The 21,529-nt window shown below is 38.0% G+C and overlaps 1 protein-coding gene across 1 annotated transcript in view; it reads right to left on the reverse strand.

The window, feature by feature from the left end:
• si:ch211-196i2.1 (collagen alpha-1(I) chain) overlaps nt 1-21,529 on the reverse strand; it is a 109,189-nt gene that overhangs the window by 3,032 nt on the left and 84,628 nt on the right. Inside the window, exons 36-67 of the mRNA XM_065471484.1 lie at nt 20,533-20,586; nt 20,196-20,249; nt 18,599-18,643; nt 16,426-16,470; nt 15,468-15,575; nt 15,264-15,317; nt 15,110-15,163; nt 14,204-14,257; nt 13,175-13,282; nt 12,137-12,190; nt 11,927-12,034; nt 11,619-11,672; nt 11,363-11,416; nt 9,168-9,221; nt 9,013-9,066; nt 8,440-8,547; nt 8,224-8,277; nt 8,071-8,124; nt 7,865-7,918; nt 6,828-6,881; nt 6,502-6,555; nt 6,358-6,411; nt 6,149-6,202; nt 5,929-5,982; nt 5,578-5,631; nt 5,391-5,444; nt 4,800-4,817; nt 4,460-4,513; nt 4,009-4,071; nt 3,548-3,713; nt 2,203-2,312; nt 1,232-1,312 (exon numbers count right to left, since the gene is read on the reverse strand). Coding sequence (XP_065327556.1) covers nt 1,232-1,312; nt 2,203-2,312; nt 3,548-3,713; nt 4,009-4,071; nt 4,460-4,513; nt 4,800-4,817; nt 5,391-5,444; nt 5,578-5,631; nt 5,929-5,982; nt 6,149-6,202; nt 6,358-6,411; nt 6,502-6,555; nt 6,828-6,881; nt 7,865-7,918; nt 8,071-8,124; nt 8,224-8,277; nt 8,440-8,547; nt 9,013-9,066; nt 9,168-9,221; nt 11,363-11,416; nt 11,619-11,672; nt 11,927-12,034; nt 12,137-12,190; nt 13,175-13,282; nt 14,204-14,257; nt 15,110-15,163; nt 15,264-15,317; nt 15,468-15,575; nt 16,426-16,470; nt 18,599-18,643; nt 20,196-20,249; nt 20,533-20,586 — 2,094 coding nt within the window. The remainder of the gene's footprint in view (nt 1-1,231; nt 1,313-2,202; nt 2,313-3,547; nt 3,714-4,008; nt 4,072-4,459; nt 4,514-4,799; nt 4,818-5,390; nt 5,445-5,577; nt 5,632-5,928; nt 5,983-6,148; nt 6,203-6,357; nt 6,412-6,501; nt 6,556-6,827; nt 6,882-7,864; nt 7,919-8,070; nt 8,125-8,223; nt 8,278-8,439; nt 8,548-9,012; nt 9,067-9,167; nt 9,222-11,362; nt 11,417-11,618; nt 11,673-11,926; nt 12,035-12,136; nt 12,191-13,174; nt 13,283-14,203; nt 14,258-15,109; nt 15,164-15,263; nt 15,318-15,467; nt 15,576-16,425; nt 16,471-18,598; nt 18,644-20,195; nt 20,250-20,532; nt 20,587-21,529) is intronic.

The following is a 21,529-nucleotide window of genomic DNA, read 5'->3' on the forward strand; positions in this document are numbered from 1 at the left end:
ACACTAAATAAAAGGAAAACTGAAAAAAATACATTAATTATATGTGTGGTAATAATAATAAATGCATTATTATTATTGTTATCATCTCCTGTTTTCTTTGTGTAATGTGAGGAGGTGTTTCCAGCTGTTTAGCCTATTTTAGATCATTATTTTGGTTTCCAACCATATTTACAGGCTCAAGTGGAACCTGCAGTCCCAGCTCCAGGAGGCGACTCTTTCAGCAAATGAATTCGATGAACTCAATGTATATGTGTCCAGTAACAACTGAATATCAGTGTTTTAGAGGGTGTTTTATTTACTCAAGCATAAAATACATTTTTATTTAACAAAAAGAAAGGCATCAAATGATCTTTGATGGCAACGAATGTCTTCAGAATGCTGACTCTGGCCCCAGGGCCTTATTTTTGATATCTGTGCTTTAGACTTTAGCTCTTCTCCCAGTGTTTCATCCTCTTGTGTCTTTCCCCTTGTATTTAGTCTAGTCATGTCTGTGTTTTCCCCATTTAGTTATGTCACTTACTGTTTGTTGTTGGGATGTTGTGGTTCCTTGTTTTGTCATCTTGAGTTTTGTTTCTTTTATCTCGTCTGTTTTGACTCTGTTTAGCTGTGTCTCGTTTTCCCCTATTTTCTATTTCCAGTCCCCCGGTCACCCTTTTAGAAATATGTAGTTGCCGTCTACATATACAGCAGAGCATCAGTTGACTTTTTTTGCCTTGTGTTTCCCAGCTTCAGTGGTTTTTTCCCTAGTGTTTATTCCCAGTTTAGGTTTCTGTAAGTAGCCTTTTTTAGTTCCCTTTTGTATTTTTGTGTTTCACCTTTTGTATTTTGGTCAACAGTCCAAATAAATGGCTCATTTTTTGTTTAACTCTGTCGATCTGTGAGCGTGCATTTGGGTCCTCATCTCCACTACATATACATGACACCATGTCATTAGCAGTGTCTCTTTTCCCTGTTCTGATGCTTGGTTTGAACTTTAGCAGGTCGTATTGACCGTGTCTACTGCATTAAGCTGCTGCCACATGATTGGCTAATTAGATATTTGTGTTAACAAGCAGTTGAACATGTGTGCCTAATAAAGTGAGAGTACATTTTCCCCACTTGAGAAACTTTTGCCTATTTTGTTTATCTAGCCAACTTTATAAATTTATCACCAAGAACTTCTTGCCTAGCAGAACCCAGGCCTAGAATTAATGTTTAATTTTGGCAGTGCCACCCAGAGGTATTCACTCACCTGAAATCCCTGATCCAGCTTGCTGAGCCACTGAAAAGATCCTTCCTCGGAAAAGTCCTCCATCCAAGCTTTCATTGGCAGCTGTAGGCAGATAAAAAGAAGGCACAATTTCCAAAACTGAATGTATGTCCCATTTTTATGTAGTCAACGTTTTCAGACTGTTGCTAATGAAATCCTGAATTACCATGCTGCTCAGACATGACTAAAGCAATATTCGACTCATGCTAACCGAAACCAATTCACATTTCTCTTTGGTTGAGTGAGTCAATTATTTATGTAGGCTGGACTATATTAGAGTAGATAGGGTGAAAGGTGAGTGTGTTTTGTGGTTTTAAACAGACTGAACCAACCATGAAACCAGGAAAATACAATACAATGAGAATAATAATAGTTTCTGTCCTTTACATGACCTGATACCCTTCAGATGAATATAAAGTAATTTAGCCATGCATTGCTCCATTCCTTCCTGCAACCAGACAACTTAGTTTTCTTCATGCATACCTCTGACTGATGCAAACAGATTGAATTTGAAACATTTAATAAATGAGGGGTGACATGTGAATTCAGTTAAATACATTTTATCTAATATATTTGATGTAGCTCATTGAATTTAGTTTTATATAGGAGACAAGAAATTTTGGAATTGTCAAATCTGATCATTTCTATGGTACAGAAGATCTCAGCAGTGAAATTAGCAAATCAAACATTTTTAAGTGCTTATTACTACGTTATTCCCACTCATAGCTTCATAACTGTTCACACTTAAGTTGATAAAAGGAGAAAAAGTGTAAAAGTGCAAAAGAAATTTCCTGTTTAGAGACAAAGATACAGGTTCAAGTTAAAGTCACTACTGCAGAAGCATGAGGTGAATGGCGATTCACCTACAATACAAATACATTAAATGATAGTGGCCATGTCCTTGATTCAGAGGTACAATTTCCTGCAGACTTTCTCTGCTGATGTCTTTATACCTGAGAGTCTTGAGGATGAAGGCAGGTCTGTTTTGATGTTGAAGAGAAGCTGCAGTAAGCCAGCAGGGCATCGGCAGGACTGCCCTGGTTCGGGTCAATGTAATACATTCCTGTACAGAAAGGTTAGCAGGAATTGAATGAGAAACCCAGGGATCAAAGTATTACAGTATGCTCCATGCTGACAGTAAAACCAGTGAAATACAGGGAACACAAGAACTTCAACATGCTGGCCTGTAAAAGGAAAGCATTAGAGAGGCTGGAGTGTAAAAATATGTCTTCTGTGAACTATTAATATCCCCGTGGCAACAAGCAACAGAGGATTGCTGATGATCTGCAAATTTGGATCTTTGATAGTCAAACAGAATTACCCATATTCATTATCATTTATATATAAGTATACCTTAAAATATGTAACAACATATACAGTATGGTTGACTTATTTGTCAATATATTATATGCTGATAAAATAAAGTTAAATAAAATAATCTCTTCAAAGGAAAAAAAGTCATGAATGGAAAATAACATTTATTTTAAAACAAAGCATTTATCTATATACACAGTGCTGCTGGGAAAAGAATTCATGCATTTTACTGGGTGATGTTATTTGAAACAAACAGATTTTGAGACTTGATATCAGCGCTTGGGGACTCTTAGCAAAGTGGCAGTAAAACATAAACAGCAAGACAAGAATTTAAATCTACCATCTGTGTTAAATGAGCCTAAATAAATGCAAACATTTCACAAGGCTACTTACCCTCCATGCTTCAGAGGTAGGTGAGATACAGGGGTAATGTTAAAAACCAAAGCACTTCAACTGGTTTTGCTCTAATAACAATATATAAATAGGTTTAATCCATAATCTTAAGCAGCTTATCCAACTATGAGCACAGGGAGCCTATCAGAGCTGACCTTGGGAAAGAGGTGGAGGTGAACCTAGTGGATTCTGCTTGTTGATTATATGACTCAAATTATTTTAGAAGTACTGAAACAGATGGACGCTTTGTTGTAAGGTGAAGTTTTGGTTTAGATGGCCTTGATTATAAGGCCCGATGATGATAAAGTAAACAGCTGAACCACACTACACAGAGAATATGCAGGCCAATCATCTACAAAGCCTCACTTTAGCATTTACTCAAAACCAAATAAGAGAAAAATAAACTAAACTTTTTTCAGTTTTCCTCTGAAATGTATTCTATTCTGTAAATCTATTCTATTATAGCATAAAGCTGCAATGGAGGAGGACACACTCATTTAACCCTTATTTTACTCCATCTAGCTTTGGGATCCCCCTTACACAATCGTTCAGTGTTGCTTTAGTGTTTACTTTAAAGTTTCAGTAACTGACCACTGGTGTATTCAGGGTGACAGAGCCAGAGCTCCAGACAGGTAGTAGCTGGATGCTCTTTGCTGCCATCAGGAGGATCCAAAAGCAGCCGAAGCTCCTCCTGTAGAGTATCCAGCAACGTCTGGATCAGAAGGTAGTTGGGCTTATCTGACATGTACATGAGGTCCTGGATATGGGAAGACAAAGAGGAGAATATGATCCAGTCAAGTTTAATGTTTAGAGTCCATGTAGATTTAATGAAAAATAATGATTTTGATACGAAGGTTTGTTTTTTAAAAAAAAAAAATCTTATTTCTTTATATCTCTATATCTTTAAAAAATAAATAAAGAAATTAAACACATACTGTTTCCAATTGTTGGAAAGAAATTTTTTTTGTAATATACAACTTTAATTGAATATTTCATAACAGAAAACAACAATTCCAACATATAATTGGCAATACAGTTTAAAAACTACTTGCCTTGAGCTGAGACAAGGTCATGTTCAGTGACTTTCCGGGAAGTCCAGGAATGCCAGGTAGACCCTAAAACACAAGATTAATCTTCAAATGACTAAACCTAAACTATTACAAACTAGCCAAAATACATAAAATGTCTTATATCAATCATTTGACATAACTGTGAATAATTCTGTTATAATATCTTATAATGTAATTCACGGTTCCAAAATACTACAGAATAGAATTAAACTGTACACCCTTGTTTGGGTTTTGTTGTAATCTTTCCAAACAAGCTTTGCTAACCCATGAGAGCAAATTTGGGGCAAACACAGTTCTTCTCCACCCAGATCAGATGAAGTAGGAAAGATGGGAAAGCCCTGCACCCAGGTACTTCAACAGACAGAAAACTGTTTGCATTGTTAAAGCAAACATGATAACCTCGTGGTTTTTTACCCATCTGTTGTAGACTTACCGGCAGCCCCTTCCTGCCAGGTGGACCAGGCAGACCTTGGTAGCCTTTCAATCCCTGCAGGGAGAATTATATATAATAGCAACAATATAACAATACAATTCCGTACTCTTCCACATGGCAATATCAAACTGTTAATTATCACATACACCGATAAGGAAATAAAGACTGCTGCATGATCGCATTAGACTGCCAACTTCCAAGTGTGACATCTTTATGATTATGTGAGTCACTTAAAAAAAAGGGGGGGGGGGGCAGGCCATTTTCTTCACAGAGTGGTGAGCAAGAGCTGAAGAGTGTTTGATGTAGAAGAACAAGAGAGCTGGAGGTGATGATTTCATACCTTTAATCCAAACAAACCCTGCAAGAAAAGAGAGGACAGGGGAAGAAAAAGGCATTAGTGTGATTTTTCAGTATGAAGTGCATTTATCGACTTCCGACTGCTTTTATCAGCTGCATTAAGAGCCTGTCACCTGTAGCCTTGCTGATTTTATAATCTTAGTCAATGGACATTTTTTCTCCTCAAGACACAGTGGGTTGAACAGAGTTATAAAGTGCTTCTGAATGCTGATTGATTTAACAGGCTGGTAGCTGAAGAACAGGGTAGGCTAACAGATAGCAGTCTGCATTTTGCAGAAATGGCAGGGGTTATTATAAAACAATAACATTTGTCTTCATTTTTCAGACATACCCTGGCAGAAAGTGTCTGAGCAAAACATGTGAAATTCTTGAATTGAAAACATAAAATATTGAAAAAGTCCAAGATATATCTTCCTGACTAAACTTTGCATATCAGAGGGTAAAAAATGACAAACAGAAAAAGAAAAATACTACAGTTAAAGAGGGCTGAAAAAATGTATCATGAATAAAAGATGTTGCATAAGCTTGCCATACCCAAAAGTATATTAAAGATTTAGAGAGAGATAATACTTACAGGCAATCCAGGCATCCCTGACATGCCCCTGGGCCCTGGCAGACCAATGTTTCCCTAAGACAACATCAGTATAGCGAGAAACATAAACATCTGTCAGTCTTTAACATCATTTAAACACAGTTACACATCGGAAAATTCAAGGCTCTAAACCTGAGAGCTAACAATGCTGCAGTCTTTTTTTGTGTACCTGTTCCCCTTTTGGACCCTCTGGACCAGGCAATCCAACAGGACCACGGATACCCTAAAAAAAAAAAAAGGAAAATCCCAAAGCAGCAGTGATGTAATGTTTCTATTGTTTTTAATGGCCCCAGTAAATAAAAATCAGAACCACCTGGATGAGCGTTCTTTGATCAGAATGAACCACTATGTGAATCTCATTTGGCATTTGTCTTCCTTTTGTTATTTTCCAAATTATCTTGATATATCCAAACATATTAAACAGTCATTTACCATCATCCCACAAAAGACTACAACTTAAATGATCCTGTTTGTTTTGTTTACGACTGTTTTTCTGTTTAAATCTGTTAACTGCTCCTACCTTCATGCCATCAACTCCAGGTAGTCCAGGCAGTCCCATGTCTCCTTTGTCACCCTAAGAAGATATGAAACATATGTTAACAGACAGGATGAAAGACACTTTGAAAGAGCTTTAGAAAGCCTGAATAAGTAGTTGGAAGCAAAATATAAAGAATTCATGGATGACCCAAGACTTTTGAACAGTACTGTAGTTGGTCTTAGTTATCTTTTTACTTGTTTACCTTTTCACCCCTTTGACCTTGATCACCTGACTCTCCACGTAAGCCAGGGATTCCCTTGGTAAAGAACACAAAAACACATCACATAAAAATAAATGCATTCTATTTGTTAAAATCATTCATTTGTCTCCAACTAACTGAATGTGGTAGACCACAAGCAATTTCAACAATGATGTATGATGTATGGATGGTAGGTGCACAAATTCACTTACAATGAGTCCTGACCATCCAGGGAGCCCCACCGGTCCTGTGTCTCCCTTTTCACCCTAAACAATAAAGCACAGTCTACTGTTAGGTCATATCTCATATTTAAACCAACTGTAGGGGTTACACAAAGCATATGGTTGTGTTCCCACCTTTGGTCCTCTCTCTCCCCTGGGCCCTCTGACTCCAGCCTTTCCCCTTTTTCCCTGAGAATGAATACGCCATGATAAAAAAAGAAAAATAATAATATTGACAATATAGAGATCATCTTAGCTTCATCACAACTGTGGACTCACTGTTACATCCTTAAAGCTATTTCCAGCCACTTTGTATACCGTGGATACTCTTCTCAACATAACTCCCAGAGAATTTGTTCCTCCTCCCACAATCACATGGGGAATCTTTTGCTTGTTAGCGTGTAAATGACTAAACTATGGCGCTACATCCTTACATTACATAAACCTTTCGTTCACCTTACCCTCCTTCCAACATGACCCCTCTTCCCTGGTGAACCAGTCTTGCCTTCTTCTCCCTGTGGAGCAAAACACAAAGTGGGAAAGTTATTTGAAAAGTAAAAGCCAAGAATTCACATTTTGGACAGAGAAGACAGATGGTTTGAAAGAGGAGTGAAAGAAGCCATTTATGTCCACTGTGAGCAACCATCTTTGAACAGAGGCGGTGGCTTACGACACCAACTGTCTGCCATCTATAATCCAGTTTTGAGATCCCTTCCCAGACGCCTTAATGCCCACTCACATCCTGGGCCATCTGACCTCAGGAAATCACATGATTGAGTGAGGCTAGGTTTCACAAAACCCTGGCTGATTGTGACCCACACCCGTTTTCACACCTTGGCTCATGTGATTAGAGGATCATCAGGGGGTCCTTTTTTCCCTCTTTGGGGGGAAACTCCCACTGGGTTTAAATCTGGGACTCTCCACCATTTGACCTTAGAACTGAAGAAGCTTCTCGGATGAGAGGTGAAACGTCTTCAAGCAACTTAAAGAAGTCCAGACGCTTTTCTTTCCAAGCTCCTTAGACTACGATGACTGAGAACCTTCACAGACACAAAAGCCAAGAATGTATATACACTCAGATGTATGGCACCCAAAGGTGACAATAAAGAAGATACAGACATTTTGTCCATTCTTATGAGGAATCATAAGAATGGACAAATGTCTCATGAAACTTGTCGCGCATTACTTTAAAGCTGAAAGGTGATTATAGGCATTCCAGGTTACTACCCTGTCATGTGACTCTTGCTGGAATCATCATTTTTTTGCCCATAGTTGCTTAAGTCATCAAATGTCATTCATCTTCTGTGTTCTGTGGTCACCATATTGCTGCAAAATGCTTCCTGTGTGGGTGCAGCTGAATATTGCATTTTGTGCAACACATTAGTAGGGCCTCTTTAGTGTTTTTGTGCACTTGTTGCTAGTTGAGTAAGATGTGGTGTGCTTAAAAAGACAGACAGACAGACAGACAGATAGATAGATAATGATATGAGGATTGTACCTTCTCCCCCTTCATGCCCTGTTTGCCTTCAGGTCCCAGTCTTCCTTGAACTCCCTGCAAGAACAATTTTTTTTCTTCCCATTAACGGCTTTCTTTCAGGCACACAAACACATCACGTGTACACTCTGTAACCAGGAACAGTAATTTTAAACAAGCTGGCATGTTTTCATCATCTATAGTGACTTTATGCTATAAACTGCACTCACAGGAACACCTATAGGACCTGGGAGACCCTGGGGTCCCACCTCTCCGGGAGGCCCCTAAAGAAAAGAGAAGATAGAAACAGAAGTTACAAAGTCAGGGCTGTTAAGCAGGAAAAGTGCAGTCTTTACAATTCAAAATAGTGGTTTGGTTTTCACCTCTAACCCTGGCAGAGCCTCAGGACCCTGAATTCCTGGAAGACCATCATCGCCCTGCACAAGTGATGAATATTAATGAGGATGTTTTTAAGAAGTCATATATTATAGACAGATGCAGTTTTTAGATTAAAGTTATTATTAAGATGGCAAAGCACCATTATAGTTTAATAAATGTTATACAGTGGAGTATACATATAAGACCTAAATCAAACTAACCGGCTCCCCTGGTGGTCCTGGAGGTCCTGGCTCTCCTTTGAGTCCCAGTTCCCCAGGTTCTCCTTTACTTCCCTCGTGTCCCTTTGGTCCTGCATGTCCTACTGGACCCTGCAGGAGTCACAAATGTGGTACAAGTCTCGTGACATATTAGTAACATCTTTGATTTTTCCTTGTCCTTCAAATCTGATTACATTTAACATAAGATAACATAAGAGAATGTGATTTTGAAGTAGAATGCTTCTGTATAATTCTGTATACAATTAGATGCCAGGTCAAGTAAAGAACTGCACTGAGTACACCTCTTGTACACAGTACATCTTGTACACCTGCAGGTACTTCAGTGGTCACAGGCGTTTATTAAATTACTTTGGCGATGATTTATATAAAAAATCATAATAAAAATTTTGACTGTTGTAGTATTCTGCTTGACCTTTCTTTAAATTACTTGAAAATAAAGTTCTGACTCAAACACTTAACTGACTGATGTTTGCTGGGATAGAACAGAAAGTAGCACAATGCTGAAATATTAGTTTGAAACTTTGAAACAACTTTCTGATACTAGAAGGCACTTACAGGTGGTCCGAGCCTCCCAGGATCTCCTCTGACACCACGTGACCCCATTATCCCCTAGAAACATGAGAAAGAGAAAGCAAATTTAATTTTACATGTATATATGTTCTACACACTAAGTTAGAAAAAAAAAACATTAAAAGGAATAAAAAGTTTACCTGAGGGCCTCCTGAACCTGGCGGTCCAGTAATTCCTACGGGCCCATGCTCGCCCTAGAGAGAGATGGATGAAGACCTTTTCAAATCACTGCTTAAGCATTTCTTTAAACAGAGCTCTGCAGGTTCTGGGCTCTATACCAGAAATAAGTTCAGCATACCCAGGGTAGCTTTCTGTTATCTGGATTCACTTCACTGATCAGGATAAAGGATCACATTTAGCTGGTTATCAATGTGCTAATTTAACTCGGGGTTTCCCCTGTTCACATGAAAGGGGTGGTGTTGGCAGCAACTGACCAATCTAAACAGGCCTTTCAGAGATCATGTGACTGTTCTTCCATAGAAAATGATCCCTATGAGTGTCACCTACTAATCAAATGGTGATTATTAAAAATCTATAAAGAACATAAACAGTATACCAGTAAAAGGCACCACTGTTGTAAAAAATAAAAGACAAGAGATGAATTTTGCAGCAAATCATTTATTTGGATTAAACTGGACTGATTTAAACATTAATCCTTTATAGGGTGGTCATAGAAGGAACTAAATATTATAGTGCCCTATAGCAGGTTAAATGTTGTCCGCAGCCTGATGAAGGAGACTTATAAAAGAGATGTAGAAAAAAAAAAAGGAATAAAGTTGCATTTAAGAATCTATATTTATTACTGATGCTCATCAGCTAAAATCCTGCTTCGTAGTACAGGCCTCTGTACTGTAAATAAAGAATACGTTGATTAAAAAAAACAGTTCAGTTGTTTCCTTGTAAGGAAAAGGTCCTCTCAGTCAACCATGTACAAAGCAGCAATTATCAAAATTCCCTTGAGAAAAGGATTTTTCCAGTGAATGATTTTATAATGCCTCTTGCAGTGTTTTCAAATCTATCATAAAAAAGTTGGTGCTAAGGTTTGCTGTTACTCAAAAATTACTTTTCACAATATTTTAAATTTTGATTTATTCTGTGTTTCATGAAGCCACATTGAATACATGAATAAAACTCTGAGTGCACTCATGTTAGGATTGGCTGCCCCTTCCCTCACTCCCCTGCTGACCTGCTTTTGTTAAATGATCCAGGTCTAAGTACACTTCAGGTGGTCTCTTTCACTTCTCATTTATTCCACGGATCTTCTCTCTATCGTTCCTTAACCCGAACTGAAAGAAATATTACACGTCCTCTCTCATACTTATTCTATAATGCGCATACTTCATTAAACTATGACTGTCGGCCTAAAAAAAAAAAGAAGAGCCAAAGCACATTAAAGCTGAGGATTCTACTGACTTTAAGGTTACTTGTGGAAAAACAGGGGTGGCCCTATAGATGTATTTATTATTTAACAGCAATTTTCAGTTGTGCTGCTCAGAGGCAGCTGATGTTGAAAAAATCTTCAACGTCTGTACTCAGGCACTAGATGTGTGCTGTGGCAGTGTCCAACTGAACAGCGCACAAACCCACCCCTTAGCACGGTACGCTTAACCATTCCAAAACTCAACATTACTCAAATAAACTGAATTTTGGGGTGAAATGTGCTGAGGCAGTGTATGGATAGCATATTGTGAGTAAACCTACCCTGCCCTTAGTCTGTTTGGGCTGAAAATAACATGAGCTGTAAATTCACAAAGAACATATTCTGTAAATTGTGACTGACTCATTGATGCAGCATGTATATATGTTCCACTAGTGCCAGGTCTCTTTCCCCTTGTTGTCCTTAGTCTCTTTCCATGTTTGTGTGTCCAGGTATGAGGCTTCATTCCCTCCAGCAGACTACTGATCATTCACACCTGCCCTTCATTAACTCTTCTGAGCAGCTGTGTATCTAAGCTGGCTTTTCCTACCAAAGTGGTAACGGCGTTCATCAAGCTGCTAGACTATTGGGTTTGAGCCTCAGATTATCCCTGACTGATGAAACGAGTCTGCCTACAGCTATTGCCTAACTCCTGCCTGCCAGTGCAGACCATCTTCTTTATTACGACTCGTCCATTAACCCCACATCACAGTAAAAATAAACCAATTGAACTGTCTTTCTGAGTCTGAGCCTCCTTTTAGGCTTGACATCATTCTGCATAATGAAAAGTACTTCAAAAGTTTGCTGAAACGTCGTGAAAAAACATTCTTAGAGGGCACTCTTAAAATTCTTATTTTGAATTATGTACTATATAAATCTTAACAGCACTGTGACTCTTATCAGAAACTGTTTTGTTACCTTCTCTCCCTGAGGTCCATCGGGACCTGGACGTCCTGGAGGACCTGTCATTCCCTGAAATGAGAAAAGAATCACAGCACAATAAAGCTGCACATTAACATCAGTTTGCAATCTGCAGAGTTGTGAGGGAAAAAGCCAACTGTGTGTCATTAAATATCAATCACAGCTATAAACTATTCAATACAGGTTAATTCAAAAAGCACTCTAAGCAGCATATCAAAAGCATCAATATTCTACATTCTGGTATTCAACTCACCAGTAACCCAGGCAGGCCCACAGGGCCTAGTTCACCCATCATTCCTGGTTCACCCTGTTCAAGAGGGAGACATCAGTTTCCAATGATTTTAATAAATCTGAATGAAGTTCTTTGTTTAATCTACAGTGATAGATCTTAGATAACCTATCCTTTGTGTCACCCTTTTGCATTTCAGTGCTCTTAAAAATTGCTCTAATAAATCTCACTGTTGGTGTTTTGAAAGTGAACAAGCTTGAAGGAAATGTGGGTAGTGTTATTAAAATGTAACATCCAACTTCCACCGAACTGTTGAGTACACATATTCTCACCATCAGTCCCAAGTGGCCCTTCTCCCCCTTTGGACCCCTGTCACCATTTTCTCCGAGGGGTCCCCAGGGACCCTCTCGACCAGACAAACCAAGAGGTCCCAGTTCACCCTGCACACAATAACAACAGTATGACTGGAACTGCAAACATCACCCAGAGAGAACTCGCCTGCTTGTTCAATATATTGTATTTTTAATTAAACTGAAGCTTACCTTCTCCCCCTTGGGTCCAGGATCTCCAACTTCACCGGGAAGTCCAACATCCCCCTGAAGAAGATGAGGGAACAGAAGTTACTTAATGGTTCAGTCATCAAGGAAGCCTACAGCGAGGTAAAACCAACATATTTTCCTTCTTCATAAGGCAACGTTTTACATGTAATAAAGAATCAGATCTGTCAGAAAACTCATGTTTGAAAAGATTTCTTACAACTTCAAAATACAGTTAGTTTGACCTACAGCTTTCAAGCACATGACTTGAGGACATGGGGCGGTATAGGGAAATATCCCCCGAGCTCAACAGCCGGGTTGGTGGAAGGGTTAAAACATGAGGATAGGGGATTTTTCTCTGCTTAAATAGACCATCAAACTGGAAGGAGAGTGAGGTTTGAGTGGGAAACAGTTCGAGCTGGCTGAACTAGATATCAGGCTTCACTTTGTTAAAAAACAATAACGCTGTTGTATTGCACACAACAAAAAGATTATTAAAAGATACTTATCTTGCCACATCCTGTTTTGTTTGTGGTGCTTTCAGGGTGTAATGTAGATTTAAAAAGATGTCACTGTTGAAATGATTACAAAAACTACAAGCCACGCAGTCTCTCTCTGCTCTTTCATAAAATCAAGATTTCAAAACCTTAAAATCAATGTGAAATAGGTACTGTCATTACCACAGTATCAGGAAAATGGAATTCCACATTTTATGTACCACAAATGGGGGTTTAATGCTTTTCAAACCAATTTTATACTTTTTTTTTTAAACAAAGGACCTCAAATACCTTCAGATTTTCAGCTGAGAGTAATTTAATTCTACCAATAAATAAAAGCACATCTGTTGGCCACAACAATGCACTCTGGACAGGATGCTTGTAGGATTCAATAAAGGAAATGGGGTTCTGGAAAAAAAGAATCACCTCTGGTACAACAACTCTGTTATTTAAGAGAAAGCAGCTGGACATGTGTGTCAACACCTGAAATAATTTAAGTAAACAAAACAAAACAAAAACAAAAACAAAACAAAACAGTTGTACTTACCTCTTTACCGACTGGTCCAGATGGTCCTTGTAGGCCTTTTTCCCCCTGAGGTCCCCTCTCTCCTGGTGGCCCTTTGGAACCAGGTTTCCCACAAGGTCCTAAATCCCCCTGTCAAACAGGAAAGTGTAGGAAAGTCAGATATCAGGCTTTTGGAGGCTAAAAAATTGTTAGTTATCAAACGTTTGGACCCTTGCAGACTGTTCTAAATCACTAAACAAAGTCTCCTTGGCTTCATGAGGTCCAAAAGAAAAAGTAATTTAATGACTTCCACATTTAAGGTTCCTGTACTCAGACCAGACTGTTCCATTTTCTTAAGGTTGCTCAGCATCGAACATTTAATGAACAGGCGCTGAGTATTGCTGCAGCTACAGAGGTATAGCATTTATTGTGAATTTAATTTCTGTTGCAATAAAAGAATTAGAGAAAATGTTCATCTGTGCCACTGATTAATACAAGGTACAGTGGTCCCTCGTTTATGGCGGGAGACATGAACATTTTCTCACTTTTCTCTCTTGTTTAAACACTCTCAAAGTTCAAACCTTCATAGAAAAATATGTCCACCATTATAGAATGAAACCAAAGGCACCCGCAGGTGATGACGTTTCATCGACATTGTTGTGTTTGTCGGGGAGAAAACTTACAAACATACAGTACAGCACTTCAGTCACACTGCTACCAATCGAAGATTTATGTAAATTTGACAAGCTGAACGTATTCTGTACTGTACAGGAGACAAGGCACAAAATTGATTGACAATGGTCTACAGCCAATCAGGACGCAGAACGCAATGCGCTGTAAAAAAAAAAAAAAACATGGAAAATTGCACACAAAAAAGTCCGCGAAACAGCGAGAACCACGTTATAGCGAGGGACCACTGCAACTTACAATTCTGATTGGGCAGAAGTGTTTTTCAAGCCTGACTCTGACATTGTTATGAGAATTTGGACATTTTATTTCAAGTGTTTCCTCAATAATGGAGTCCAAGGTTTATAATTTCGGGTATACAACTTTGGTCCTGTTACCACTGACCTGGTCTCCTTTCCTTCCAGGTGGGCCCTCGATTCCTGTGTGGCCAGGAGGACCCTGATGAAAAATGTGAAAACTGCTTTATAGAACAGCAAAACTTTAAAAAAATGTTTCTAAAACATTCTAATAGAAAAACATAAAACTAATTGGTGGCAAAAAAAAAAAGGTGCAATTAAAAAAGCCAATTAAAAATAATGTTTTCTTTATAAGCATTAAACAGGGCCTTAATCACACCATAGTTTATGTTCAAAGTATGGAACAATTACAATAAGGGTTGTATTGTAGGCTCTGTCATTATGGCTACTCAAGCATGAACCATGAATGTGACTTAGTGTTTAATTAATCAGTGTACATTATATATAATAATATATAATATAAAAGCTATTTCTCTTTCATGGAGCTTGCCATGGTGCATTGCCAAGTTATTCCAACAATGGACCAACAAAACAACGGCAGCTTAAAGTTGTGACGTTGCAAGAGAAATTTGAGAATGCTAATTTTACTGTACTCTTTACAAGCACGAAGCAAAAACAAAATCGTTGCTGGTGACTGTACAAAACATTGTAACCTTTTCTGGACTGAAAATCTCTATGCTAATCAAAAATACATTTTCTTTATAACAAAACAGAATTCATCAATATCTGTCTCAAGTTATCTCATCAATGGATATTATGGTGACTCAACACACTCACAGGCAAACAAAATTGAGCTCAAATCTTACTACCAGGTGTCAATAATTCCTACACACTTTCTTTAAATCTAATATACAGAATAAGGAAAAAGCTCATAAGATTAGATAAAAGTGCCTTAAAGTTGATCAGCTGGCTTCAGAGACCCAGCAGTTAGGAGAGGTGAGTGAAGAAATCAGATCTAAGAAGTTTTAATTGCTTCACAACAAAATACACCAACCTGCTGTCCTTGTCGTCCCATGGGGCCTGCTGCTCCAGGTAATCCAGGTAAACCCTGGAAGTTTCAGTGTTTGAACATTAATGAAGGAAGAAATAAGAGATTGTCATTATAAAACATTTACATTACATAATTGTTGAAGTTTACTGTAATTTACCTTAGGTCCTCTTTCCCCCGGTTCCCCTGATAATCCATCAGCACCCTGCGGACCCTGATCAGATCCAACAGACATGCATGTCAGCTTTTATGCACTCTTGTGATGATTCAGTAGATTTTACATGTATTGAAAAACAAATAACATGGACATTTATCTCTCCATGCAACATGAGGTAACAGCAGTCGATGGTAGGTACCCACTCACTGGGATTCCTGCCTGCCCCTGTGGTCCCTGAGGTCCTGGAGGCCCTATGCTTCCCATTGGTCCTGGTTTTCCAATTGCCCCATCAGGACCTGGTAGACCTGGAGGACCCTTAAAAATGACAGAAAAAAGAATACAAATTGAAACTTTTTCAATTAGGTTATTTTTTTAAAGTCTAATATAAAAACAATCACTATTTTGCTCACTGATTATTTTTTTCATTAATTTGGAGTAAACACTTCCTGTAGCACATCCTGTAATTTAATCACAACACATTTTTTGTCTTTAATGTGTACAATTCATCAATAACATACAATCAATTTTAATTTAAAGAGATTTTAAACCAATATATTTGCCCGTTTGCCTATATACATGTCTAACAAATGCAAACGATTGCAAAGAACACTTCTTCTGTTTTTATGCAACGCTAGAACATGTCGATGAGGAAATGACTGGTAACGTACTGATTTTGTGATGATTGTTTCATGGATTGTGAGTAATATAATACAAGAATGGGTTGCAGGGAAATCAGCAACAATGAATCAATTAAAACCCATTTGTGTGATGTAAATATAGCATACTCAGTTTTATGGAAAGACAGCTCCCTCCCTGCAGTAACAGCTTACAACAGCTGCATCTCATTCAGTGGAGCTTTAGATGATCTTTAAATGATTAGTTTTATTTTGTCTTATTGTGGGAGTCACAGTAAGCCTGACCAAAAATAGCTTCATCAACAAGTCTGACTGGACGATCAGCAAAAACATAGAATTGAATAGTAAGTACTGCAGACTGGTTTTGTTTTCTAGGCAGACCTTCAACAGCATGCAGAACTACATATTCTTCAACACCTAATCTAAACATGCCACATTAAATAAAGGAAAAAGCAGTGAGTGAGATCAGGCAAACAGTCTGCCCAAATAAAAATGCAGAGTGCAATCTTCTTTATTTAACTCAAACTTACTTGTGGACCCTGTATCCCTTTGGGCCCGTCATCTCCTGGACGACCCTGTTAGAAACAACAACAGTTCAACTTGTTGATTAAGAAACACAGAATTGAAAGTCATGCTGTGATGGCTCTGAAAAGAATTTTAGCATAATGTTAAATTGCCTTTAAATCTGTCAATTTGTGACCTTATTTAATATAATTCCTCATTTTATCTCTCTGACAGTTTTTAGTTTGCTCTGGTAAATATGCTATTAGCAAAATATCTGTAAATCTAATCTTGTTGGGCATGCTTTGTTCAGCTTATCACACTGATCATCCCAATTTAGCAGCAGGCTATTTTAATGACTAATGATGCTAGTGCTCATGCTAAATTGCCTTTAAATATTTACTGCAATTCTGTGAGGCTGTTTGGAATGTTTTTCTTCTTTTTAACTTTCAGTTTATTCTAATTTAGGCATACAACGTATTGTTTGATGAATCACAATGCTGTTGCTAAACTAAACTAAATTGCCTGTAAGCCTGTGATGCCGTTTGGTATTTTTCAACATTTTATTTCTCTGACAAAGTTGTCCTTCTGCTCAGCAGGGGTTGAGCCAATGGATGATGGTGTCAGGGATTGACGATGGTTAAAGTGACTGGCGATAGTTCACCAATGTGTTCACCAACAAGGTGAACAACAAAAGCATGTACACCTCCAATACTTGGTAAAATGTCCCTTAGTAACTTGTACCTCAACCTTTTGATAGCCATCAACAAGTTTCTGGTATAACTCTGGCTGGATATTTGACAACTCTTCTTGGCAGAATTGGTAGAGTTAATTTAAATTGGTTGGTCTCCTGACATGGATGCCTCTTTTAGCATTGTCCATAAATTTTCAATAGGGTTGAGGTTAGGGCTTTGGGAAAGCTATTCCAGAAGCTTAATGTTATTCTGCTTTCCAAACTGAGTTTTGATATGGATTTTGGATCATTCTTCTGTTGGAACAGCCAACTGTGTCCAAGTTTCAGCATGATACTATCATCACCATGCTTGACAGTTGATACAAAGCACTTAGCTTTGAAACCCTCACCTTCACTCTTGTCATTGTGGCCTAATAGCTCAATCTTTGTTTCTCTGACCATGACACTTTTCTCCAGAAGGCAAATGGATTTTCCATGGTGGCAGCTGCTCAATTTAAGCTGAGCATGAAGGAGTCAATTTTAGAGCAGAGGCTTGTTTCTTGGTCAGCACCCTCTCAGTAAAATGAAACTCTAGCTGTGTACAGTGATGCTGTTGTTTCAGCACTTTCCAGTTGGTCGTTCCTGGGTTTTCTTGAAAATCATAAACAATTTTCTTTATAACTGAGGGTGATATATTGGGTTTTCTTCTAGACCTTAGCAAAATGGCGACAAATCCAAATATCTTGTACCTGTGTACAATTGTTTGAACGGATGAGCTTGGAATTTGCAGCTGTTTAAAAATGGTTCCAAGACAGCATCCCAACTTGGGTAAATCTATAATTCTCCTACTTAGAGCTTAATCTTCCTTGGACTTTCCTATAACTCTGAGTATTGGTCAGTACCAATCTGAGCAAATCCATTTTATGCTGGCAAAGACAAACTACCAGCTGTAGTCATAATCATAATCATTAATGAAAAGTTAATAGGCCTTTGCCTTATGAAGTTAAAAGACATTGTAGAACCTTTGGCACCACTCATTGAAAGATTTAATTGAGTTTATCTATATATTTGAGCCTGTATACACTTTTGACCCTGTGTGGATTCAAGAACATGCTAAATAAATGCAAATGTGCACCCAGTTATTATATAAGTCAATAAAGATGTATGCTGTACAATCATTCCACCCTGTAACTGTATAACCAGCACTTGCAATACAGGCGTCTGGGCATGCATGGGCATGTGCGTTCAAATTCATGTCCCCACTTCCTTTGAAGTTAATGTGTGTGTGTCATCATCATCATCATCATCATAATTATCATCATCAAATGTGAGAAAACAAAAGAAGGATATTTCTGACTGTTGGGCTGATTTTTAAATCAGGGTTTAATTGCATTTGCAGAAATACTTATTCATCTTGTGTCCTTTTTTATTTTTACTTTATTATTATTATAAATTATGATGTTTAATGTGATGGTTTCTCAAACTGATATTTCATAGAGACACAACCACATTGTGAGGATTTGTCTCACCTGTGGTCCCCGGGGTCCCTTCTCTCCAGGAGGACCTTGCAAACCCTAAAAAAAAAATGAAACAGAGTTAGATCATGCTCCTTATATCTGCATGTTTAAAAAACACTCACATCACACTGGTTGCTTTCTGTGGTTGATCAGCTATGGGATAAGTGGGTAAAATATGTTAAACCTACAAAATTGGATATTGTCGATGTCTTAGGTGATCAACAGTGTGATCTTATTTATGTATTTATATTTAATTATTGTTATTTTATCTTATTTATTTATTCATTTTTATGTGGGCACTTCTCCAAAATTGTAGAAAGTTCACACAAGCTGTAAAATCTACTGATTTACTGACATTGTACTAGTTCTATTGCTTGATTTGTAAAGACGAACTGTTATCTGCAGATGAAGATTTTTTTTTTTTAAACTGTCATTTCAGTGATCTGTGGCTGTAAAGATGTGTTTTAGGTTACTCAGTTTCAACCTGTCCTGAATCTTTAACCGTAGCTAAGCTAGTGTAACACCAATGCAAACTAAAGACACTTAAAGGATATTAAGTTCTTTAAGTATCTTTAATGATTTTATGACCTGTAATTGACCTAAAAGCACATGTTTAAAAATTTAGGTTAACTTTTTTTTAACTTATCTAAAAACACAATATCTTCTGTCTTACACATCCCCTTGGTTTATTTACTTGAATTTTGTTATTCTCACTGAGAATAAAACACTAACATTTGTATACCTGATAATCGTTGGAACCTTAACCTGGGTTTTTCTCTCCCATGATGAGTGCAGCTTTAAATGCCTTCAGTGATGCGGAACAATGACGACTTTAAGACATTATTTAGCGTTCAAACTGAGCTCAAACTGCCTTAACTCTATGACAGATTGATTGATTTCACTGCAGTGTTGGGCAGCCATCTGTGTAAGTAAAAAGTGGCTCCAATGACACTGCATGGAGTGCTGGCAGCTTCAAAAAACAGTCTCACTTCCACTACTTAAAACTAACTCCTTCCATGCACAAGGGACCTTCTTATTCCTAAATCTAACCAACAAAAAGACCGACAGTGATTTATAGGGTAAACAAACTTTGGCAAGAACAGCACAGATTTTGTTTTTTCCCCCACAACTTAACCAAAACTGAAAAAAAAAACCATATAAGTCAAGTTGAGGTAATTATTTTGTACCATTACAGAAAAAAACAATAAACAGGCAAGATCAGTGGAGTACCTATCTGAAGAATTAAGCTGGCATTTGATGTGTACAGTTGTGGCCAGACGAGAGGACAGTGATTGGAACAATTTATTTGTCCTCTTTCACCTGAGCCTGCCACATCACTTACTTCGCCATTAGATTTTCCTCCAGAGCTCTCAGTAAAATCAATCACTCTGACTTGTTTGCCTCCATATACTGGCAGTCCCTGTAGACCAGCTGCACATTTCATCGGTCTATTTTATTTACCAGGCCCTTCTTGGTGTGACCCCACCATCTCTTCTGCTTTAATCTAATCTGCTTTACAATACTCAATCTACCCCTCATATACCCCAAATAGCTCCCAGGGGTTAAAGGTTAGGCAATAAAAAAGCAAAAATAAACTGCAGACACTTACTGGAGGTCCTGGCTTCCCAACAGGACCGGGTAATCCTCGTAAACCTGGCTCCCCCTGGTGCAGAAAAAAGAAAAATAATTTTATTGTGATTGTTTCTGATAATTGAAGCTGTAAAGTTACTTCCAATCAAAAGATTTTAACAGCTTTAACAGAACATTTCTGTACTCACCTAAATGTCAAAAATATTCTAGTCAAAAACCTTTCGCTCGCCCTTTTCATAGCTGAGTCCCTCACTTTTAACACAATTTACCAACTCATGTACGTACAACAGCATCTTTCATCCTGTTCTTATATCAAAAAGGACAAGGTGAGATAGATGACAGGAGGATGATCTTACCCTCGGTCCTGTGAAACCTGTTGGCCCACGCATTCCCAAAGTTCCTGGGATACCCTAATGACAGAGGGAGACACAAGACATTATTGCTACTATCATTTCAGCAAATATGGAGCTGAAGGCTCTTGTAGGCTTTTAGCGCCATACCATAATTATTTAAAGATTAATTATTTTATTTCAGGGTATACTACAATGTTCATGCACATATTTGAAATCATTAAAAACTAATAAAAGCTATTACACACAACAGCTGTGACTTTCTTCCCAAAACATCTGCGTATTGTGTTCAAGTGATATCAGCTGAAGTCGAACTAGGGCCGAGCTGTATTCTCATGTAATACCAATTTTAACCACTATATCAAACATAAGGCCTGGGGACCAGAATTGGACCAGCAAAACTACAATCTGGCTAATTGTATGGCTTCGTAAAATGTGAAAGAGAACAGAAATTTTGGATTTTTAATTGTATGTTCATAGGTTTTACAGCTTTTCCTACTGATAAAACCTCCCCCATGGCTATTCATGCTACACCAAAGCGGTCAAATTATGGTTTTCTGTAATTTTACACATTTACTTTTAAAAATGTAAGCTCAAAGAGTCGTGGCGACAGATTTCTTTCTTTAGGAATAACAAAGAAAAACAAAAAGAAATATGAAAAGACATCCATTTCAGGCCATCTACTGATAAAATGGTGCTCCCTGGTCATGAATGTTTCAGCAAAGAATAATTACAAAAAGGATCTTTCATCTTCAAAAATACACCATATAGATGTTGATTACCTATCCTACCCAAGTTCAGATATAGAAGCTCTGATAGCTGTCTTTTGCTAATAATAGCCAGGAAGTCAGCCTGCTAAATGAGCCACATGGTGCCTATTATGCAAGTGTGTTACATAATGACACAGATAAGTACTGGATGAAAAGTAAAAACAGAGCTTTGCAGGCAATTAAGCAACAGTGGTGACAGAGTAAGGTTCTCTTGGTGGGGAAATTTCATCAAA

The sequence above is a fragment of the Pelmatolapia mariae genome, linkage group LG7, assembly GCF_036321145.2.
Source record: "Pelmatolapia mariae isolate MD_Pm_ZW linkage group LG7, Pm_UMD_F_2, whole genome shotgun sequence".
Taxonomy (NCBI): Eukaryota; Metazoa; Chordata; class Actinopteri; order Cichliformes; family Cichlidae; genus Pelmatolapia; species Pelmatolapia mariae.